We start from the raw sequence: 19272 nt of genomic DNA, 5'->3' as shown, positions 1-19272 counted from the left end.
AGACTGTGTTGTGCTTCATCTTAAGCATGTATCCCGATGAATCCATCCTTTCTCTCTTTTTTTGCAGTGATTTTGAGCCATACATACATACATACATACATACATACATACATACATTTTTCCCATTCATCCTTGGAAAGTTAATTTCAGATGTCAAGAATGAGCCGTGTGTATGTGGAAGGGTCCTCTTCCTGTGGTTGTGGGGCCCGTCCAGGCTCTGGTAGAGACTTCTGAGATGAAACAGCCTGGCAGTATCTGACCCTGACTGGAGAACCCGCAAGTTCTCATGGTAAAATAAAATAGTAGCTCTTCTTTTTTCATAGGTGGGTCCCACACCACCTAGACCCGGTCCACATGAGCCACGGAAGAATTCTCAAAGAGAAACACAGGTGTGGGGGAGCATAGAACCGAGATGACAAGATGAGACTCAAGAGAGAGCTTGGTCTCGGGAGTGTGGCTCAGACCTGGGCCTCTGCCGTGGACACAGCTGAGCAGGGTCAGATCATTTGTGCCTGGGAGTGATGGGACAGTGACGGCCTGCACCCAGCCACACACACCCGGAACCCCCTCTCAGAACCCCGGTGTGATCTCCTGGAACATCTGGGCATGCACTGTGTCTACAGGAATGTGGAGAAACTTTGGTTACCAAGAAAGTTCAGAACTTTTGTTATTTCACTGGGGATGACTTTCTGTTTAATAGGATCTTTTAAAGTAACTGTAGGTATTTCAGGCCTCTGGTATCAGCTGCAGAATTCTGAAAGCCATGCTCTACAGTGGGAACTGATTTTAGGGTTTGTTTTATTTTTGGAGACCAAGATGAGGTGAGGGCTGAGAAGCACAGATCACAGAGTCACTGCCCATTGTCTGGGATTCTTGTTCTACCATTGGCCAGTTTCTTTCTACTGGGTGAAATGTAGAGGTGGAGCCCTTATGTCTCCTCACAGTGAATGTCCCCTACCATTAGAAAGATGAAAGACAGTAAAGGTAAATATGCTTTACTTCTCTTCAAAGCCTCTCTCTCTCTCTCTCTCTCTCTCTCTCTCTCTCTCTCTCTCTCTCTCTCTCTCTTTCTTCCTAAAGCACTTTCACCAGGGCCTATTCATTTTTCCTCCATAGTCTCTTGTACCAAAGCTGCCAGTGTCCCCTGTAAGTCAGGTATGCAAGGGAAACACACAAAGCCCTTACAAGGAAGCAAAGGCACAAAGGCTTGGCAAACCCCAAGAGCACTGACACACAGCTACGCTGCAAGAAAGTAAGGACAGGAATAATTTTTTATTTGAAAAGATAAAAATTACAACATAACTTGTGGGTATTTTTCAAGTAAGAAAGGTTGAAAATGAAAAGATTTTTTTCCTAAAGAAAGCAAGTGTTTTGTCTAACAAGTGCATATGTGCATGTATTTTAAGTATGCTCCTCAAAGAGTAGGACATAATAGAATATAAATCAGTGGTGTCTGTTCTGTGTCAAATGCCACCCTTCATGTTCTGAGATGATACAACCTACCGGACAGGAAGAAAGGGAGGGGCACAGGTGAACAGGGCAGCAAATTCAGTCCACAGCATTTCTGTCTCCACTGGGAGAAAAGCCAGGCAAAGCAGGGGCTGATTTACTCAAAGAACAGAGTAAGTGCTTCACAGAGCGAATATGAAGAAGGTGACAACAGTCATTGCCAGCTGTATTAGTGGGCTCTTATATTGCTATCGCCAAAACACCAGACAAGAACACCTTAGGGAGGAAAGGTTTATTTGGCTCATGTTTTCAGGTTCAGTCCATGGCTGGCCGGCTCCAAGGCAGAAGCATCATAGCAGCAAGATGCAGCAGAGGACCATGGCCTGGGCAGCTGAAAGCAGAGACAGTGAGAAGAAGCGACCAAAGACAGATATAGTCACCAGATCCGTACCCCCAGTGACCTACCTCCTCTAATCACACCCTGTCTGCCTTCAGTTGCCACCTAGTAAGACCATTCACACGATAAACCCATCTGTGGATTCGTCCACTGATGACTCAGTTATTTCCCCTCTGAACACTGCTGTGTTGCCAGCAGATGAGCTTTTCTGGGGGACATTCCAGAGCCAACCATAACACCAACATAGGATATCAAAGCAGCCCCTTAACTACCCTCCATTCCTTCACCTTACCTCCCCCATCCCCATCTGCCTGCAACACAGTAGCCAGAGAGCCCCTTCCACAGCCAGCAGGTCATGGCCAGATTCTCTAGGCACCCAGTGCCTTCCTGCCTCACTTAGACAACAGTGCCCTACAACACTGGAAATTCCCCCAGCCTCCTCTCTCATCTCATCCCCTGCTGCGCCCAGTCCACCCGAGCCCCCAGCTCCTCCTTCAGACATGCACTCAGGGGGCTGCACCTCTCCTTCCCAACTGCCTACAGATCCAATTGTATGATTGTGAATTTGCAGAGTTCCTCCTCACAGCACCTGGCTTGCTCACCTCCTCCAGCTCTGGCCCAAATATCTTCTTCTCAGTGAGGCTTCCCTTGACCATTTGACTTCCCAGCCGGCCTTTTGTTTGGGCACAGCACTTTTCACCATCTGATGTGTTCTATATTTGGTGTGTTTATTTATCCTCTTTTTTCTCCCTAAGATGCAAACTCTATGAGGATAGGGATTATATTTTTTATATCTCTTGTTCAATTTTATTGTTCCAGAGCCCCGAATGGTCTGGACACATAAGGCATCCAATACATATTCATTGCGCCAGTGAAATATGTGGATGCCCAGAGGCCCTGTTCATGGAGATTCTTGGGGCATCCACCAGAGGGAGCCATTGCCCCCATTCTGCACTGAAAGCCCGCTGCCTACAGGGAAGAGATGAGACCCAATAGAGGCAATTCCTTTCTTTGTTGGGGTGTGGGGTGTTTTTAGAATCTGAGCAACCACTGGTCCTGAAATTAATATTTCAAGTGCCCTTCTGAACAGAAAGGTTACCACAAATATGTCATTTCCAGTTATTAAGAGAAGGGTCTTAGGCTCTTCAGTTTTTTGCGCTTCTTTCTACATTTATAAATTCCTGCATCAACCTAAAAAGAAGATCTGTAGGCAGTTGGGAAGGAGAGGTGCAGCTCCCTGAGTGCATGTCTGAAGGAGGAGCCGGGGGCTAGGGTGGACTGGACGCAGCAGGGGATGAGAATCTGGCCATGACCTGCTGGCTGTGGAAGGGGCTCTCTGGCTACCGTGTTGCAGGCAGATGGGGATGGGGGAGGTAAGGGGGAGGAATGGAGAGTAGTATTCAGATGTTCAACCCTGAATACATACTGTGATTTTAATTTTCTCATGAATTTGATCTATTAATTAAATCTTGCCTACAAATCCGATTGTACCGTTGTGAGTTTCCAGGCTGGCTGGAGGAGAGGGAGAAGAACACTAGCCATGGGAGATAGTATTTACAGGTGGGGATAGACCTGGGTCTGAAACCAGCCCCTCTCCTTCTGCAGATGTTGTTAAGCCCTAGAGACATCTCCTGGGGGAGAAGATTCAGGAAAGAGGGAGAAGATTCAGGAAAGAGGGGCAGCAGGGGGTAAGAATGTGAGAAAAATCCAGAGAATTAACAGATTTATCTCCCATGGTTTTTTCTAGATGCAATTATCTGAAACTCAAAGCACAAAAACTAAGCCTTTCTTTTAGCAGAACCAAACTACTCCTGTCACCTGCCATTTGCTCCACCCAGATTGTTTTTTTTTTTTTAATTTCTCTCTAGACACAATTTCACTATAGCAGTTGACACAGAGGTGCAGCCCACACCACACGAACCAGTTTTCTTGGACACTGATATATCTCGCTGAGAGAAAATTTCTGGCCTGTGTGATTTGATTCTGCAATTACCATAATCTCCATTCTCCAGAGGCCGTGGCTGGTGAAGTGGATTAGTGCCCAAGCCTTTGGGGTCTCTGGAGAAGAGAGCTGAAATCCTGAGCTTAGGTCATAAGTAAAGATGAAGGGGGTTGATCTAACAGCTTATCCCCTTTTGGGAGCATTGAAAGGCACAGCTAGTTATGATTATTAATCTTGTTCAGAAGAAGCACAGCCAGAAATGTGGTGAGTTGATCCTCATCCAGAGGAGCTGGCTCAGCCACGGGCTCCTGACTCTCTGAATTCACTCCGGGCCGTTTCAAACACAATGTGATTTTTTTTTTTTTAAAAGAAATCACAGTGTGACAGTTTGTTCACTGGCAAAGAAAAGCATGTTATTTTGCAGAAGTGCCCATTTGGGCTCAAATAATTTAATGGAGATAAAGTAGTCTGCGATTATCAGCACATTATGGAAAGAGGGACAGCTTGGTTGTCCTGCCTTCTCTCTTGACAGGTGTATTTCTACTGGATTTGCCGGGACGCAAGGGCATTTGAGTGGTTTGCTGATCTCTTGCTCTCACTGGAGACACGGATGAGTGAGCAAGGGAAAACCCACTTCCTGAGTTATCATATATTTCTTACTGGCTGGGATGAAAATCAGGTATCAATAAGACTTTGAAAATATTATTATCTTACTTGTTTAATAGAGAGCCAAGAGAAGAGAAGCAATCTTACTAATGAGCTATATAGTTATCTGGTAGCGTGAAAGAGTTCTTTTATGTTCTTAAAAAGGAAAGGAAAATAAAATAAAAACAAATTCGAATGAAACATTTACGTTGTAATCATAAAAAGGACCACAGTTTTCTCACTGAATAGAAAAGAAGATGAAAAGGTTGAGCAGTAGAAGAAAATCCAGACATCGAAAATCTCCAATGAGGTTTTGTCTCTTTAAGAGTGACAACAAGCAAATATTACTGATGGGTTGTATCATCTGTGGAGTTCTTAATTGGTCTTAATTCTATGTGTTGAGCTGTTTTGGGTTAAACAGAAAATATTCTCGGGTATTTATAGTCAAACTTTTGAAAATTATGAGAGCATCTATAAAAATAATAATGATGCATGATTTGTCTAGAGACTTCCTTTTGATGAGGTGTTTTTAGAAACTGTGTACATGTGTATTTGTTTACTTGAGACCAAGATGTTCTTTAGTTAGAGGAGGTATCCTGCACTGCATTGTATTAATAATATATTAATTTTGAGTTTACCAAAAATAATGTATATCAAAACACTGGCTGCAGTCACATTTCAATGTTGATAATACTGAATGGTGACTATTTCATCTGAATCCAGTTAAACACTTTAAATATTAGAGTGAACAATGAAGCAATTACCAGGCTATGAAATGTATATTTTAATCACCACTTCAGTAGCAACTATCATTGGATGTATATTTTCAAGAAAAGTGTGTCTGGGCCAGGGAGATTTGCATTAATCACTAAATTTGCAAATGAATGCTCTGTGTCAATCACACACACACACACACACACACACACACACACACACACATCCTTCTAGAACACCACCATCATTTGACTCTGCCTCTGCAAATGAATACAACTTTGCTTGAAACCCAGTAGCTTTATGAATTTTTATGGTCTTGTTTGTAGTCCTCCTTAAATATTTAATCCTTTGGGATAATTCAAAATGTAGGTTTCTTGGGAACTAGGCTTGAAACATCTTAATGAATTATAGAGCATTAATTATGTTTCCTAAACAAACATTTCCCTTATTCAAATGGGATTTCTAACTGATGATCTATTTGGTGAGGTCCAGACATGGATTTCGTCTTTTGCTTCGCAGCACCGTGCCTTCTCTTCTGCTTCTAAAGCAAATTGATCCCAAGTGTCCAAGAACCCAAGGTAGAAGACTTGGGTTCTCCCAGCTGAGACCTGAAGCTGATTCTGTGACAACACAACCTTGTCCTCTCCTATCTCTGCCAATTCCAAGAGTAGGGTAGAAAGTTATTTTTTTCTAAATACAAGTAAATTAAAATAGATATCTTCTTAAGATTTTTACCATGACACGTTGGAAGTTCTTTAGACTCTCAAGTTTCAGGCAGGAAATCACTAATCTCCACATTTAAGAAAAAAAAATAATTGGTACGTTCTGTCAGTAAATCAAGCATGAAGAGGCTGTTTTAGAAATCGCCAATTGTTAAGCTGAATTCAACAACCTCAAAGTGGCAAAATGACAAGAACAGAAGGGACAGATGGAAGAGGTATTATGAAGGGCAAATCAAAAGAGTTTGGAGATTAATTGAACATTGGGCTGAGAAATATGGAACAAATATAATTCCAAATGTCTGAACATCGGTGATTGGCGGCACCACAAACATAAGTAGAGCAAGCCTTCAGGAAATAATGTCCAGGCCTCCTCCCAAACATTTTAAGGCCCTTCCCAATGTGACCTAGTTCTCTCTGAGCCCCATCATTTCCTCTGGCTCCAGAGCTGCCCAACGATGGATGCCTCCACATCCTGCTGTTCTCGCTCGTCTGTCCTTGTGCAAACTGGTCCTCCTCCCTCACAGTGCCCTCTGCCCATGTCCCTGCCTTGTTTTCTCCTGGAGTCCTGTTCCCAAACTTTTCTCTAATATTAGTGCTGCTCCTTGGGGTCAAACTTGCCTGATGGTGGCTCTCTGCCACCTGAATTTTTGAAACCCCAGTTTGACGTGGTCTACTGGCCTCTTAGGGCAGCTTCTGGTCATTTCTGCTGAACCTCGCTGGCCTTGTCTGCTTTCTGAGACAAGATGGAAAGTCATCCAGGCAAGTTGGGTTTGCAGTGGAAACTTGGAGCATGAGCTGGCCCAGCAGGGTTGTTACCCAAACTGTCAGGTCTGGGAAGAGTCAGAGGGTAAGAGCAAGGTGAGCAAGGTGATAGGTCTCGGGGGTAGCACAAGGGACACCCACCCCAGGAGGAAAGGGCACGGTAGCTGCCAGGATTCGGCAGGGGCTGAAACAAATGACAGCAAGAGAACCATGTGCTTCAGGTGCTAACTTATTGGCCACTTGTTACATGACTCCTGGGTGGATTCACTTAATTTCAAGGGGAACAGCTAGGCACAGAACTGTGACCATGCCCCTTTGCTGTACTCTGGCCACCATGTCCTGTCTGCTGGACTCAGTATCCTCTCAATGCCTGAAACCTACCAGTACACAGCCAGCCCTCCATATTCACAGATTTCCTCATCTCAAGATTCCAATTTCAACCAAGGACTAAAAATGCTCAACAAAATGTTGGACTGAATATGTACAGACCTTTTTTGTCTGGCCAATACAACGATTTCATAGCATTTACATTGTACTGGGCATTATAAGTAACCTAGAGATGATTTAAAGAATACTAGAGAATATGCATAGGTTATATACAAATACCATGCCATTTTCTACAAAGGATTTGAGCATCCTCAGAGTTCCGTATCTGCAGGGATGGAAGGGGGCCAGTCCTGGAACCCGTCCCCACGGATATCGAGGAATGACTATACATCAAATTGTTTCAACCCAGTAGGCAGATCTGATTCTAAGACCCAGCTTCTTCCTGGACATTTCATGGCACTTTAATCTAGCAATGCCCTTCTCAAATCCCTAGGATTTAATACTAAGTGATTGGGGACAGCAGGTGGAGATTAAGTTTTGAGAAGTTTGGCAGGGAAAAAAAGAAATAGTTTAGTATTGCATTTCCTTAGCCACGTTTACTCTAATGCTCTCAACCTTTCAAGGAAAACTATCTTTTCTAGGCTAATGTTATTGCAAATCTACTACATATAATGAAGAATTTAGTCCCAGTAAGGCTCCATATATAGATATATGAGATATGATATTTGCCCTAAAGTATAGTATCAGTGATATCTGCCTCTAATGATAAACATTTCCATACCTATAAAAATATTTTTATTAAATCTAAAACTGAGCATAGCAATTTCATCCTTAATTTACACAGGGCTCTTACTTTTTTTTTTCTAAATATCACCTGATACCACAATTTTTATTTTAGGCGATTCACATAGCTTTACATTGGGATGAAAACACTGATGTGATTACTGGCTTAAAGCAGAAAACATTCTATGGGAGACCCAACTGGAACAACGAGTTCAAGCAGATTGCCTACAACCACCCCAGGTAAGGTAGGGAAGCTCTCGTTCCTCTGCCTGCTGCAGCCTCCCTGGAGAAACACCCTTGAAATGCTGCTGATGGGGGAATTTCATCTGCAGTCAGTACTACACAGCTTGTCTAAAGACAAAACATCTACTCCAGAAGAGAGGGTCATGGTCTCCTTCAGGAAGCACATACCTCTGCTTAACTGGCCTCTGACGATTATCGATTACGTTGAAATTTTTCACACTTCACCTCATTTTACAGATGATACTTCTTAAACAACATATGCCTTCAGGAACACTTTGGTGAATATAGTTATATCTAATTACCTTGCTGGAGAATTCACTTATGTCCAACTGTACGGTGTATCTGGCATGACTAGCAAAAGCAGAGAAAGATGTTATGAGACCACGCAGGGGTTCAGGGTGCTTAAGGACCCTGGAGCTGGGCGCTCAAGTACATAGGCGTAAATCCTGGTTCTGCCACTACCACCAGCACACCTGAGCCAATTATCTCTCCTGGAACTTAGTTTTCTCCTCTGAAAACAATGACCTCTGCAAGGAGCAAGTGCGTGATACGTGTACAGTGCCTAAAACTGGGCTTTCCGCACAGTGTGCATGAACGTTAGCTGCTGTGGTTACTGTTTTTATCAGCATGTCAATTATTATCATGACATGATCAAATCTAATGTAGAAGAGGAAGAGCACTTGCTCTGGGGCCATGGGACTAGAATGAAGCTTATATTTTCTGACTCTAGAAATGTCTAGCTATGTGACCACAATATTTGGAGGGTAGTTTGACCCGCCAATATCGTGACCTCCCGAAAAGGTCACAATATTTGACCTTCTTTCTACCCAATTTATTAGTATTGACCCTGTAGAAGTAAATTAAAATATACTGGGGTATCTCTGATCACCTCTCTATCCCCTGCGGTTCCCCCAGCATTTTAGCTTTGGTCTTCCTGCACAGGAGTTGTGCTTTATGAAGCTTCTTGTAGTTCCCTAGTATTGTTTTCTGCTCCATACAAAACTTTTCTGGTGAATATTACTTAGTTTGGAGTCAGTTATGCTACTTCTTACATTTTCCTTGTAGTCTCTTTGTGCCAGAACTCCAGAATTATGACATTTTATTCTTCATTTCTTTTTTCTCTTTCTTTCTTTTATTTGTTCATTCATTATTTTTAGGGATTGAACCCAGGAGCATTCTACCTCCAAGTTACACCCCTTCCCCAGCCCTATTTTATTTTTTATTTTTACTTGAAATTAGGTATCTAAGTTGCTGAGACTATCCTTGAACCTGAGATCCTCCTGTCTCAGCCTCTCAAGTACTGGAATTATAGGCATGTGCTACCTCACCCAGCTAGTCTTTATTTTTTATTTTTTTTTTTTTTTTGCCATTGCACTTGTGGGATTCATTTGTACCAGGAGCTTTTTGGAAGAGGGCACCAGTGTGCCATCCCAGGTTTATACGCATACAATACCAGTGTCTCCTGAGAAATTGCTCTAATCTCAAGTGTGCCATGCTCCATGAGGCCCTTGCCAAGTAAGTCTCTCTAGACCCTGTGTCCCAGCAGCCTGCCCCAGAAACCCTGAACACCAGACCAGGGCTCTGTGAGAAGGCTCCTAGCACACAGCCTAGGGAGGACACACCTTGAAGAAGTACTGTGGAAATGTCTTTGTGACCTTGAATCAGCCCAAAAGGCACAGGTTTCCAAGAAGAAAAAAACAATAAAAGCTAAACTTTTACCTTCAGGCTCGTGTGGTAAAAAGCCCTTGCGAAGCACCAGCCATACATTCCCTTGGTCTTTCTTTTGTCCAGGGCTCAGCCTCTGAGGCCTGTATGAGAACTGCCAACGAATGGCAAGGAGCCAGGGCGCTTCCCAGCCTCGGTGCCGTGACCTCTGTCTCTTCCCCCTCGCCTCTCTCCTTAACTTTTGCTGATGCCTGGCCACTAGTCCAGTCCTGGAACTCCACCTTCTCGCTAAACTCAGTGCTTCCCACCTGCCGTAGCTTCTCAGAATCCTGACTCAACACCGTGACTCCTGGACCTCCAGCCCCTGGAGCCCTGAGGGTCACTGCCACATTGCACACCCATCCAGTTCTTGTCCAGAACAGAGACAGAATAATTTTAACTAGTTTCCTTAAAGAGTTTATGGGTAGAAATTAATGAGAGATTAAAAGCTCTTATAACTAGAGTTTTTTGTTCCTATTTTCTCCTTTGGGGGCACAAATACATATACATATACATATACATATACATATACATATACATATACATATACATATACATGTACATGTACATGTACATGTACATGTACACGTACACACAGTGGGGGCAGAACCCAGGGGCATTCTATCTCTAAGCTATACCCCCAGCCCTTTTAATTTTTACTTGGAAACAGGATCTTGCTAAGTTGCTGACACTGGTCTCGAACCTGCAATCCTCCTGTCTCTGCCTCCCAAGTACTGGGATGATAGAAGTGTGTCACCACGCCCAACTACAAATATATTCCTTCATAAATAGTTTACACTCCGTTTTCAGTCGTCACAAAGCGGGAAAGTGAATTTTCCCACTTTGCAGCTTTGAACACGGACACATATCGTTGTTTCAAGTTCCTGTAGCGAGTCCCACTCTTTATGGTGACAGTCCCTTTACTGACATCTCACATTGTATTTGTTTATTTTTGTCATACATGAAGTCTGCAGCTCAGTGGGGAAGGCCTTGCAAACCCAGCCATTTAATTATCTCTTTTCCCACAGAAAGTGTGAGCCAGAAACACTGGGCATCAAGAGACTGAGGGTAAAACTGGGCCTGCACCAACTCTGCCCAGAAAATTATGTTCTGCAGAGCTGAGACGTGAGCCAGTGCGATTTTTTCAGGGAATGAGCGAGGGGTTGAAGAGTTTCAAGCTGGGTGGACTATACTGCTGTCACTTTCTCTGTTGCCCTTTGTCAGAAGTGGGTACATTCTCTAAAGAAGCCATACTCTAAGCACACAAATATCCTTAAAGTTCAGTTGCATTGGTCAGCACAGCAGCTCCGCAAACTCTCCCCATTGGATGATTTGGTACCTTCCTGGAAAGAAGAGGCCCCTGGGTTTAGACGTCACTGAAACCAAGCCTCTAAACCATACTTTATGGCCGCCAATTTTTTTTAATATTATATTCGTTATCATCTTAGAGTCTTGAACACAGCAACTTGTTATATAGCTTCAAGCACAAAGGTAATGAATATTAGACCCATGTGGACAAAGTCAATTATTGTTATATCCCTGAAATACCAGGTTCCTGGGCAGAGGCCATCACCAGTAGAAAATAAACAAATAAACTTAGCCTTGTCTTTCTAGAAGACTTTTAAAATGATCTCCTTAAAAATAATTTTTGTTTTCTGCTGTGTAAAAGAAGATTTATGTTTAATGAAGCTTTTAATGAAGAAATCTCGGAAAGGGAACACCAATAAAATCTAATTTTTAAACAAGAAAATCTAATACTGAGAAGTATTTCACTATCCTGGCCTTTGTCCAGCTAGAAATGAAACACACAATCCAATTACTGTTCCGCGCAGAGGACAAAGTAGCATTAATTTTCCTCGGGATGGTTATTAAAGAGATAAACAGTGTGTTTTCCCCTCTGTGATGTCAAGGAGATGTTTGTCCCCAAGCCCGCTCGGCCACTCTTCTGAGACAGGTTCGTCCTGCCTCGTATCTTTTGGCAAAGACCGGGCCGAAGAAATTGGTGGATTTGTTAGTGGCCTCAAAAAGGTTCTTTGTTCCTGAGTGTCTTTGAAGTAGGCGCTCAACCATTTCTATTCATCAGTGCAAAGCCAAGGATTCTTAGGACTTACTCTTGTAAAAACATTTACCTGTTCGCTCAAAGCTGGAGCCCATGCTTGTTCTAAGGAGTTAAATCAAAAGAATAAAGCGAAGAGGGGCGAAAATATTTTTTTATAGAACATGAAAAACAGCACCAAAAATAAAGCTTGGAGGGAAGCAGATCAAAGAGAGTTGGGCAAGCTCTAAAGGAACCAGAAAATTGCAAAAATAACAGTAATAGAGAAGCAAATTGATGGCATCAAAATGAATACAAATAAGGAAGAGGGAAGAAAAATTAAAAATGGATCAAAGACTTGAAGTAGAAAATAGGAAACTGCACTCCTATTGTTTTTATTTGTCATTAGTTTGGGTAATTAGATCAGCCCCACTTACAAAAACATAAATATGTTTTAAAAGATGATCAACAAACAATAACTGGCTACATAGAAAAATAACTTTTACTGATATGCCCAAACTCCTGTATTACTTCAGACAAGCAGAGAAAAGTACTCTAAGCATTAAAACAATGAAACTCATTCTCCCAATTAAAATATGGTAGGCTAATTAAATACAGGCATTGACATCTATGTCTGGTTAATCTACAGAAATGTGTCTTTTAGAAAAGGGAGCCATATTTCATTTTTGTAAACATTCTCAATATGTTCCCAAGCTTCCGACAAGTGTTCAGGAATCGGGGAATCGTTTCCAAGAAGGTACACAGAATGAAAATAAATATAGCTTTGTCACATCTAGCTGCTTTTGACAAACACACATTGTATATGTACTCAGCCTGCTGAGTTTGTGGATCAGCTGTTTTTAATTAATTGAGTACGGGGTGTTTTCCATGGGGCCTTAGCCTTCGCTCTTCCACTTCAAATAATAGTTTGCCACATTTGACTTATCTGCTAATAACTCCACCGTGCCTGGTAGGTACAAACTTTATGTCATTAATTACCATAAAAATGGTAAAGATTTGGCTATTTTTTTAAATGTCAGTGGAAGAGTTCCTTTTGTCTTGAAGAAAAAATAAGGATCAGAAGAGTACAATACCATTTTTAGAGCAGTTTGACCCAATCTAACAATGAATAAAGGTGTCAATTTGCCATGTGATTGGGGGCTTCTAATTCATAATGCATGAGTGTATTTTAGACCATCCATTGTTTTCAGAAATGTAAAAATACCTTTATACTAAATTGAGTAAATGTGTCCATCTGGAGCCACATTTGCTTGTGTGTATACCCTTCAATTTTCATTTGTACATGCATATGTGCAAAATGTTTCTAAATGATATTTTTAAGAAATTAGCATTCTGATTATAGCACACAAGGTCCTTTATCTAGCAGGATAGCCTAAACATTCATTACATGACTAAAATGTTCAGACCACTCAAAAAAGTAGATTTAAGTGGAAATCCGATACATGATAAATTAGAGCTTTATGAGAAAAATAAAGCCACCATAAACCAATGATATGGATACTGTCAGCACATTTAAATAGTACCTTTCCACCAAGAAAGCACCCAGCTTTCTGATCCCAACCAGGTGAAGATTCAACAAAAATTACATATTTGTTTTATTTGTGGTTGGAGAAATTAGGTGGGTAGTTTGAGATGGATTTATCGTTACAAATTCTCTTTGATGACATTCTCCACTGAATTCTTAGTGATGACCAAATATTAGGTTATTTATGTATGAAGATGTAGATAGTTGAGTGTTTTGTTTGGGGAGGGGAAGGACAGCACTGGCAAAATATGGCTTTGCCATTTTCTGGGATCCAGTGCCACAACTCAGATGTTTGACTCTAAGGGCCTCGAGGGCAGTAGTTTTATCCAAGCACCACAGAGCTTGGCACAGTGGCCAGCAGGAAGAAGTGGATGGGTGGCAATATGGAGGAGAAACCAGAGACAAGAGTCGCACCGCACAGCTGTGTCTGCCAGAGGAGATGGTGTTGGTGAAAGTAAACAGAAGACTCGGGAAGCAAGCACTCTTAGAGACGTCTGAATGAACAACTGGGTCATTTGGACACCGAAAAATGCAATGCAGCACACTGCTACAAATTGACTGAGAGATAAGTTAAATTTTTTTCAAAGCTAGCCAGCAGAATTATTATCTGTGGTTATGAAAAAGAAGGCGTTGTATAAAATATAATTATGTGATAAATCATTTGAAGGCATTTCTAGTGAAAAACATTCAGTAGAAAGGATGAACCAGAAGTTGTGTCCAATGCCTGAAACAGAGTTTGTTGCTCTCGGTACCTTCTTTCTAAGCCTCCATAAATCCACAGGAACCTTCTGTTTATCGATTTTATTTGCAGAATGCACTCAGGGTATAAAGTAATTTGATTTTTTTTTAAATGGGGTTTAGGGTCTGCCCCTACAGGGTTATAACTTACCAAGCATAAAAGCCAACACATAAAAACAAACACACAATTTAAAGAGAGAAGAGCTCACGGCAGCAGAACCTGGGAATCCAGCGAGGTGCTGGGATTATTCCCGGGCGCGCCCACACTCTCATATATCTGCTTGGCTAAAATCTCCTGGCGGGTGATATTTTGGATGCCTTCCATGCATGGCATCTCTGAACTGTTTTGAAAAACTGCACCAGCCCCACAGAGAAGAGCGCAGTAGTTAGTTAGCAAACACAGAGAAGCAAAGAAGTATTTTCTTTATTTTTTATCGGAGCTCAAACTAATGCTGTGAATGCTAACCATCTTTGCAGCCCATGTGAAATTCGTCCTTTTCTTATCAAAGTCAGCAGCTCAGGCTGATCAACGCCATTTATGTTGTCCCCGATCCAGCTCCTCACGAGTGCGTAAGCTTTGCAGCTTGCAGGCTGTAAACCCGGGAGTAAACAGTGCCTGTGTTTTTATTCTTCTTTTGCAGAGAATCTCTTTTTTAATTCTAAGCAATTGTGGGTAATTAAATTTTATAGAAGAATTTTTTTCTTTACCAACCCCATTAGGGTTCTGTTGTGCTTGTCCATTGCCTCATAAAAGGAAAAATAAAAAACCGCCGCATCTGTGCCTTCGCCGCTTAGTGCGGGTTCTCGGCTCCGTAGCTCACAGTGTGCATCTTGACAAGAAATCGCTGTCCTTAGGATCATAAATGCCAAACAGGCAGCATCAGGGAAGCAACAGAATGTCTTCTGTGGGGAGAGCGCTGTGCAGAGAACTAGCAAAGGGCTGACCTTTTGGTCGTGGCTGATAGATAGATAATGAACATCCTTGGCGAGACTTTTTTGGGGATTGCATAACCATGACGGTTATGAACCCTGAGTACAGAAAAGTATGTACTTAGCTGTGCGGTGGAATAGCCACAGCTTCAAAGGGGCAGGGGTGCTGTGAACCACTGGAGACAACAGTGAAAAATCCGGCGGCCAGCAATCAGAATCCTTTGAAATGAAGTCTTAAACGCAGAGCTTCAAAGAACACCATTGGCCTCTGCAAACAGTGACCGGAGCTCCAAGGGAAAGGGCAGCCGGAGCCTGTTGGGAATGGGCCAGTGAGCAGTCTCTTTGGTGACATCGATGCTAATGGAAAAATATCACCACCCACAACAGCATCTTTAAAAACTGGATGCAAAGATAGCTTTGGGCATCAGAGACAAAACAAAGCTGTTTCTTCTCATTGGGAAGGGTCTTACGTGACCCATGAATCACTAAAATGTTTCAGTCCAGAGCTCAAAAGACATAGTGCTGATGCATGTAAACCTATCATGGCCTCTGGGTAGCACCCTGCATCCCATCTTCTGTGCAGCTGTGAAGAGCAGGCAGAAACTTACAGACATCATGTGCAGTAATAACGTAGGGAAGCCAAAAGGGACTGAGAATTTGCTTGTGCCAAGCCTGAGGCTGAAGGCTGGACCCGCCATGGCTTGTCTATCCTTACGGCCCCATATCTATCTGGGGCAGTGATGGCTTTGGGAAGATAATTAGTGTTCCTGAAGTTACCCAGCAACCATGTGATAGAACCAACAGCTTCCTTCTCCGTGGCTTTTTATATTCATAAACACCTTAAAATGGCTTTTCATTAAGCTGTATTTTTCAGTAGGAAATATTTTTCTGAAAAAGTACTTTCTTGAATTTAGCCACGGGAATAATATCTTTGAAAGTAATACTCGTGCATTTTGAGCATATTGTCATTTCTAAATGAAGCCATTTGGTACGTTCTTTTGAAGCTAGTTTGAAATGTGATTAAGTCATCAACTTCTGCTGTGGATGTTACGGTCCTGGAACACATCCTTATATGTAGCTGTGGTACACAGCAGAGAACCATGCTACTGTATAAGCTGAGTTAGGCTGTGAAGAAACTTCCCAGCAAAAGGTGGGTCCAAAGGAATAAAGCAGTATAGTAGACTGGTTCTCATGAAGAATTTCTCTACCTCAGTGTTCCTCCAAGTATGGCTCACAGGACTATCTGCCTCCTATCGCCTGGGCTCCTGGCCAAGTATGAATTCCTTGGAGCTATAAAATCTACATTTTAATGATCTCCCTAGATAACTTTATGCACAGGAAAGTTGGAGAACTTTTGATCTAGACTAACTAATTCTATTTATGCCAGAGAAATGCTACACTGAATAGTAATCTTCAAGACAGGGGGAAAAGACATTATCTCTGGAAGTCCCAAAAGACAACCTGGACCCCTGGACCAAGGTGGTGTTTACATATAAACAGAGTCACATGGGATTTGGGTGGTCTTTCTACCATGTTCCCTGCACTGTCATAATTAGAGCAATGTTGGAGTGACGCCATTTTAAATACTGTCTTTTCCTCTCCCGTCTCTTCCTTTTGGACATCTTCAAGAAATAAACAGATTTAAATAGGAGAAATAAATTCAGTTTCTGTTACTACAGTATACATTTTATTACCTATTTTTTGAAAGGCTGAGTGGAGCAGGATGTTAGCGACAGCTCATTCCTTTAAAACTTTTTTGAATTCATTACCGTGTGTGTGTGTGTGTGTGTGTGTGTGTGTGTGTGTGTGTACATGCGTGTGTTACTGGGGATTGAACCCAGGGGCATCCTACCTCCAACCTATATCCCCAGCCCCTTTTTTTATTTTTATCGCTTTGGTAACAGGGTCTTGCTAGGTTGCTAAGCGCCTCACTATGTTGCTGAGGCTGATCTCAAACCTGTAATCCTCCCGTCTCAGCCTCAGCCTCCCAAATACTGGGATTACAGGTATGCGTCACCAGGCCTGGCTGAATTCTCATTTTGTTTTCAATAAAACATACAAAGGTAAGCCGGGCGTGGTGGAGCACGCTTGTAATCCCCGCGCTTGGGAGGCTGAAACAGGAGGATTGCACGAGTTCAAAGCCAGCCTCAGCTACTTAGTGAGGTTTTCAGCAACTTAGTGAGACCCTGTTTCCAAATAAAATATAAAAAAGGTCTGGGAGTATAGCCTGGAGGTAGAAAGGCTCTGGGTTCCACCCCCAGTATCACCAAAAAAAAAAAAAAGAAAAAAGAAAAAAAACACATACAAATGTAATCATTATCTTTGTTTCATATTTTATGGAAACTAAGATCTGGTGCCTTGCCCAGGATCACACAGGCAATAATCGGCACGACCTTTCATCTGATCCTTCCTTAAGTCAAGCTGCGTCATTTGCCTGCTGGTTACCAAGTGCTCCTCCAAGCGCTAGGATTGAGTGGTGCCTGAAGCTAGTCAGGCTCCTTCTCTGGGGAGTTTACAGTCTAGTCGCAGGTCCAAGAAGATGCTAATCCAGGTCACCTGACCCCAAATCCGGGTGATAGCTCTTCTGCCTGAACAGTCACCCTGGCCCCTTCCAGCCCCAATCTTGCCTGCCCCGGCCTGTGTGTATGTGTGAATCGGGAATAACGGGACCCTGGGGACCTGGGAGGAAGCATGGTGCTGAAAGCAGGAAGGTAAAAACCTAAGGGAAACGCACGTGAGTGCAGCTACATGAATCAGTCAATAAGCAAGGATAATAGCCACCTCCCTAATTCTGTAATTCTGTCTTGGCCTCTGGCTGGCCTCACCCAGGTAACAGGCCTTGCCCTTCTTTCCCCTCCAGCAGCAGCATCGGAGTGTTCTTCTGTGGCCCCAAAGCCCTGTCGAAGACGCTTCAAAGAATGTGCCGCTTGTATTCATCAGCGGACCCCAGAGGAGTTCACTTTTATTACAACCAGGAAAGCTTCTAGACACTGAAGGTAAGATCGATGCTTGACATGAGTGGCTGCAACTGTATAGGTTAGGGACCAGAAAATTGTTCCCAGAAAGGGCCAAACAGTAGTCATCCTGCACTTTGTGGACCTGCCATCTCACCAGTTCTACCACTGTTTGGTACCAAAGTTAACAGGAACAAGAACACAAAGGAATGGGCGTGGCTGTGCTCCAAGAAGAGTTTATTAGGGCCGTGGATTCCATACGCTCTTCTTTTTGTTTTCAACCATTTAGAAATGTAAAAGTGCCGGGCGTGCTGGCGCACGCTTGTAATCTCAATACTTGGGAGGCTGAGACAGGAGGATTGCAGGTTCACAGCCAGTCTCAGCTACCTAGTGAGGCCCTCAACGCTTTGTGAGACCCTGGCTCAAAATTAAGAAAAGAAAATGGGGCTGGAGGTGTAGCTCAGAGATAGAATGCCCCTGGGTTCAGCCCCCAGTACCATTAAAAAAAAATTGTAAGTCAGAGTTAGCTCATTTACTATTCCAGACCAGGTCATGGACCAAATTTGCCTGCAGAATCTGGCTGACCCTCTGCATAGGTCAACTTTCTCCCTAACATTGCAGCTGGCAGGGAGACTTATATTGCTGCGTGGCTTAACATCTTTAGAAATCATTTCAAGCCCAGCGTGGTGGCGCACGCTTGTAATCCCAGCATTTGGAAGGACGAGAAAGGAGGATTGCAGTTTGTGGACAGCTTCAGCTACTTAGCGAGGCCCTTTGCAATTCAGCGATACCCCATTTCAAAATAAAGAATAAAAAATAGGGCTGGGGGTGTAGCTCAGAATGCCCTTAGGTTCCATCCCCAGTACCACAAAAAAAAAGAAAAAAGAAATCATTTAAAAGTGATTTTCCCCAATGGCAAAGACACCTGCCTTATACCCAAACCTGCTCCATTCTGCTTTAAACTTAAGTTCCTTAGTGCTTTTTTCATCCTGTATAGACCAGAGAAGTCACCAAGGGGACTGTCTTCCACAAAAACTCTTTATACTTTATATAATACTTTATATATGATAATGAACCCGTTTTGACACTAGCCCTTGTCTAACCCAAACAATACCGAATGCTTACCCTTCTGGCCCAGGATGTGTATTCTAATTCTTCAATCACTCATATTTCCTACTTCTGTTTTATATGTGTTGACTAAAATAAGAAATAATGATGTAATAGAGGTTTGACTAGTATTGGGTAGAAAAGGAAATGGTTTAGATCTTGTATTCAGTCTACATAAAACTAAATTATTTCCCTTCTTTCTTTTTCCCTCTCTTCTTTTTTCCCTTCTTTTCTTTCTTCTTTCTCTATTTCCTTCTCACTCTTTTTTAACAAA

The 19272-nt window shown here is 42.6% G+C and overlaps 1 protein-coding gene across 1 annotated transcript in view; it reads left to right on the top strand.

Annotated features, from left to right (window-relative positions):
* Window positions 1-17924, top strand: part of NOX3 (NADPH oxidase 3) — a gene marked incomplete at both ends in the record, with an annotated part of 85308 nt that extends 67384 nt beyond the window's left edge. The window contains 3 exons of the mRNA XM_080700152.1: window positions 4321-4467; window positions 7857-7981; window positions 17798-17924. Coding sequence (XP_080556278.1) covers window positions 4321-4467; window positions 7857-7981; window positions 17798-17924 — 399 coding nt within the window. The remainder of the gene's footprint in view (window positions 1-4320; window positions 4468-7856; window positions 7982-17797) is intronic.
* Between the last annotated feature and the right edge of the window lie 1348 nt (window positions 17925-19272).

This window comes from Muscardinus avellanarius, assembly GCF_963383645.1.
Source record: "Muscardinus avellanarius genome assembly, chromosome: 8".
NCBI lineage: Eukaryota > Metazoa > Chordata > Mammalia > Rodentia > Gliridae > Muscardinus > Muscardinus avellanarius.
The sequence above is the reverse complement of the archived record's forward strand: the minus strand, read 5'-3'. Positions and strand labels throughout refer to the sequence as shown.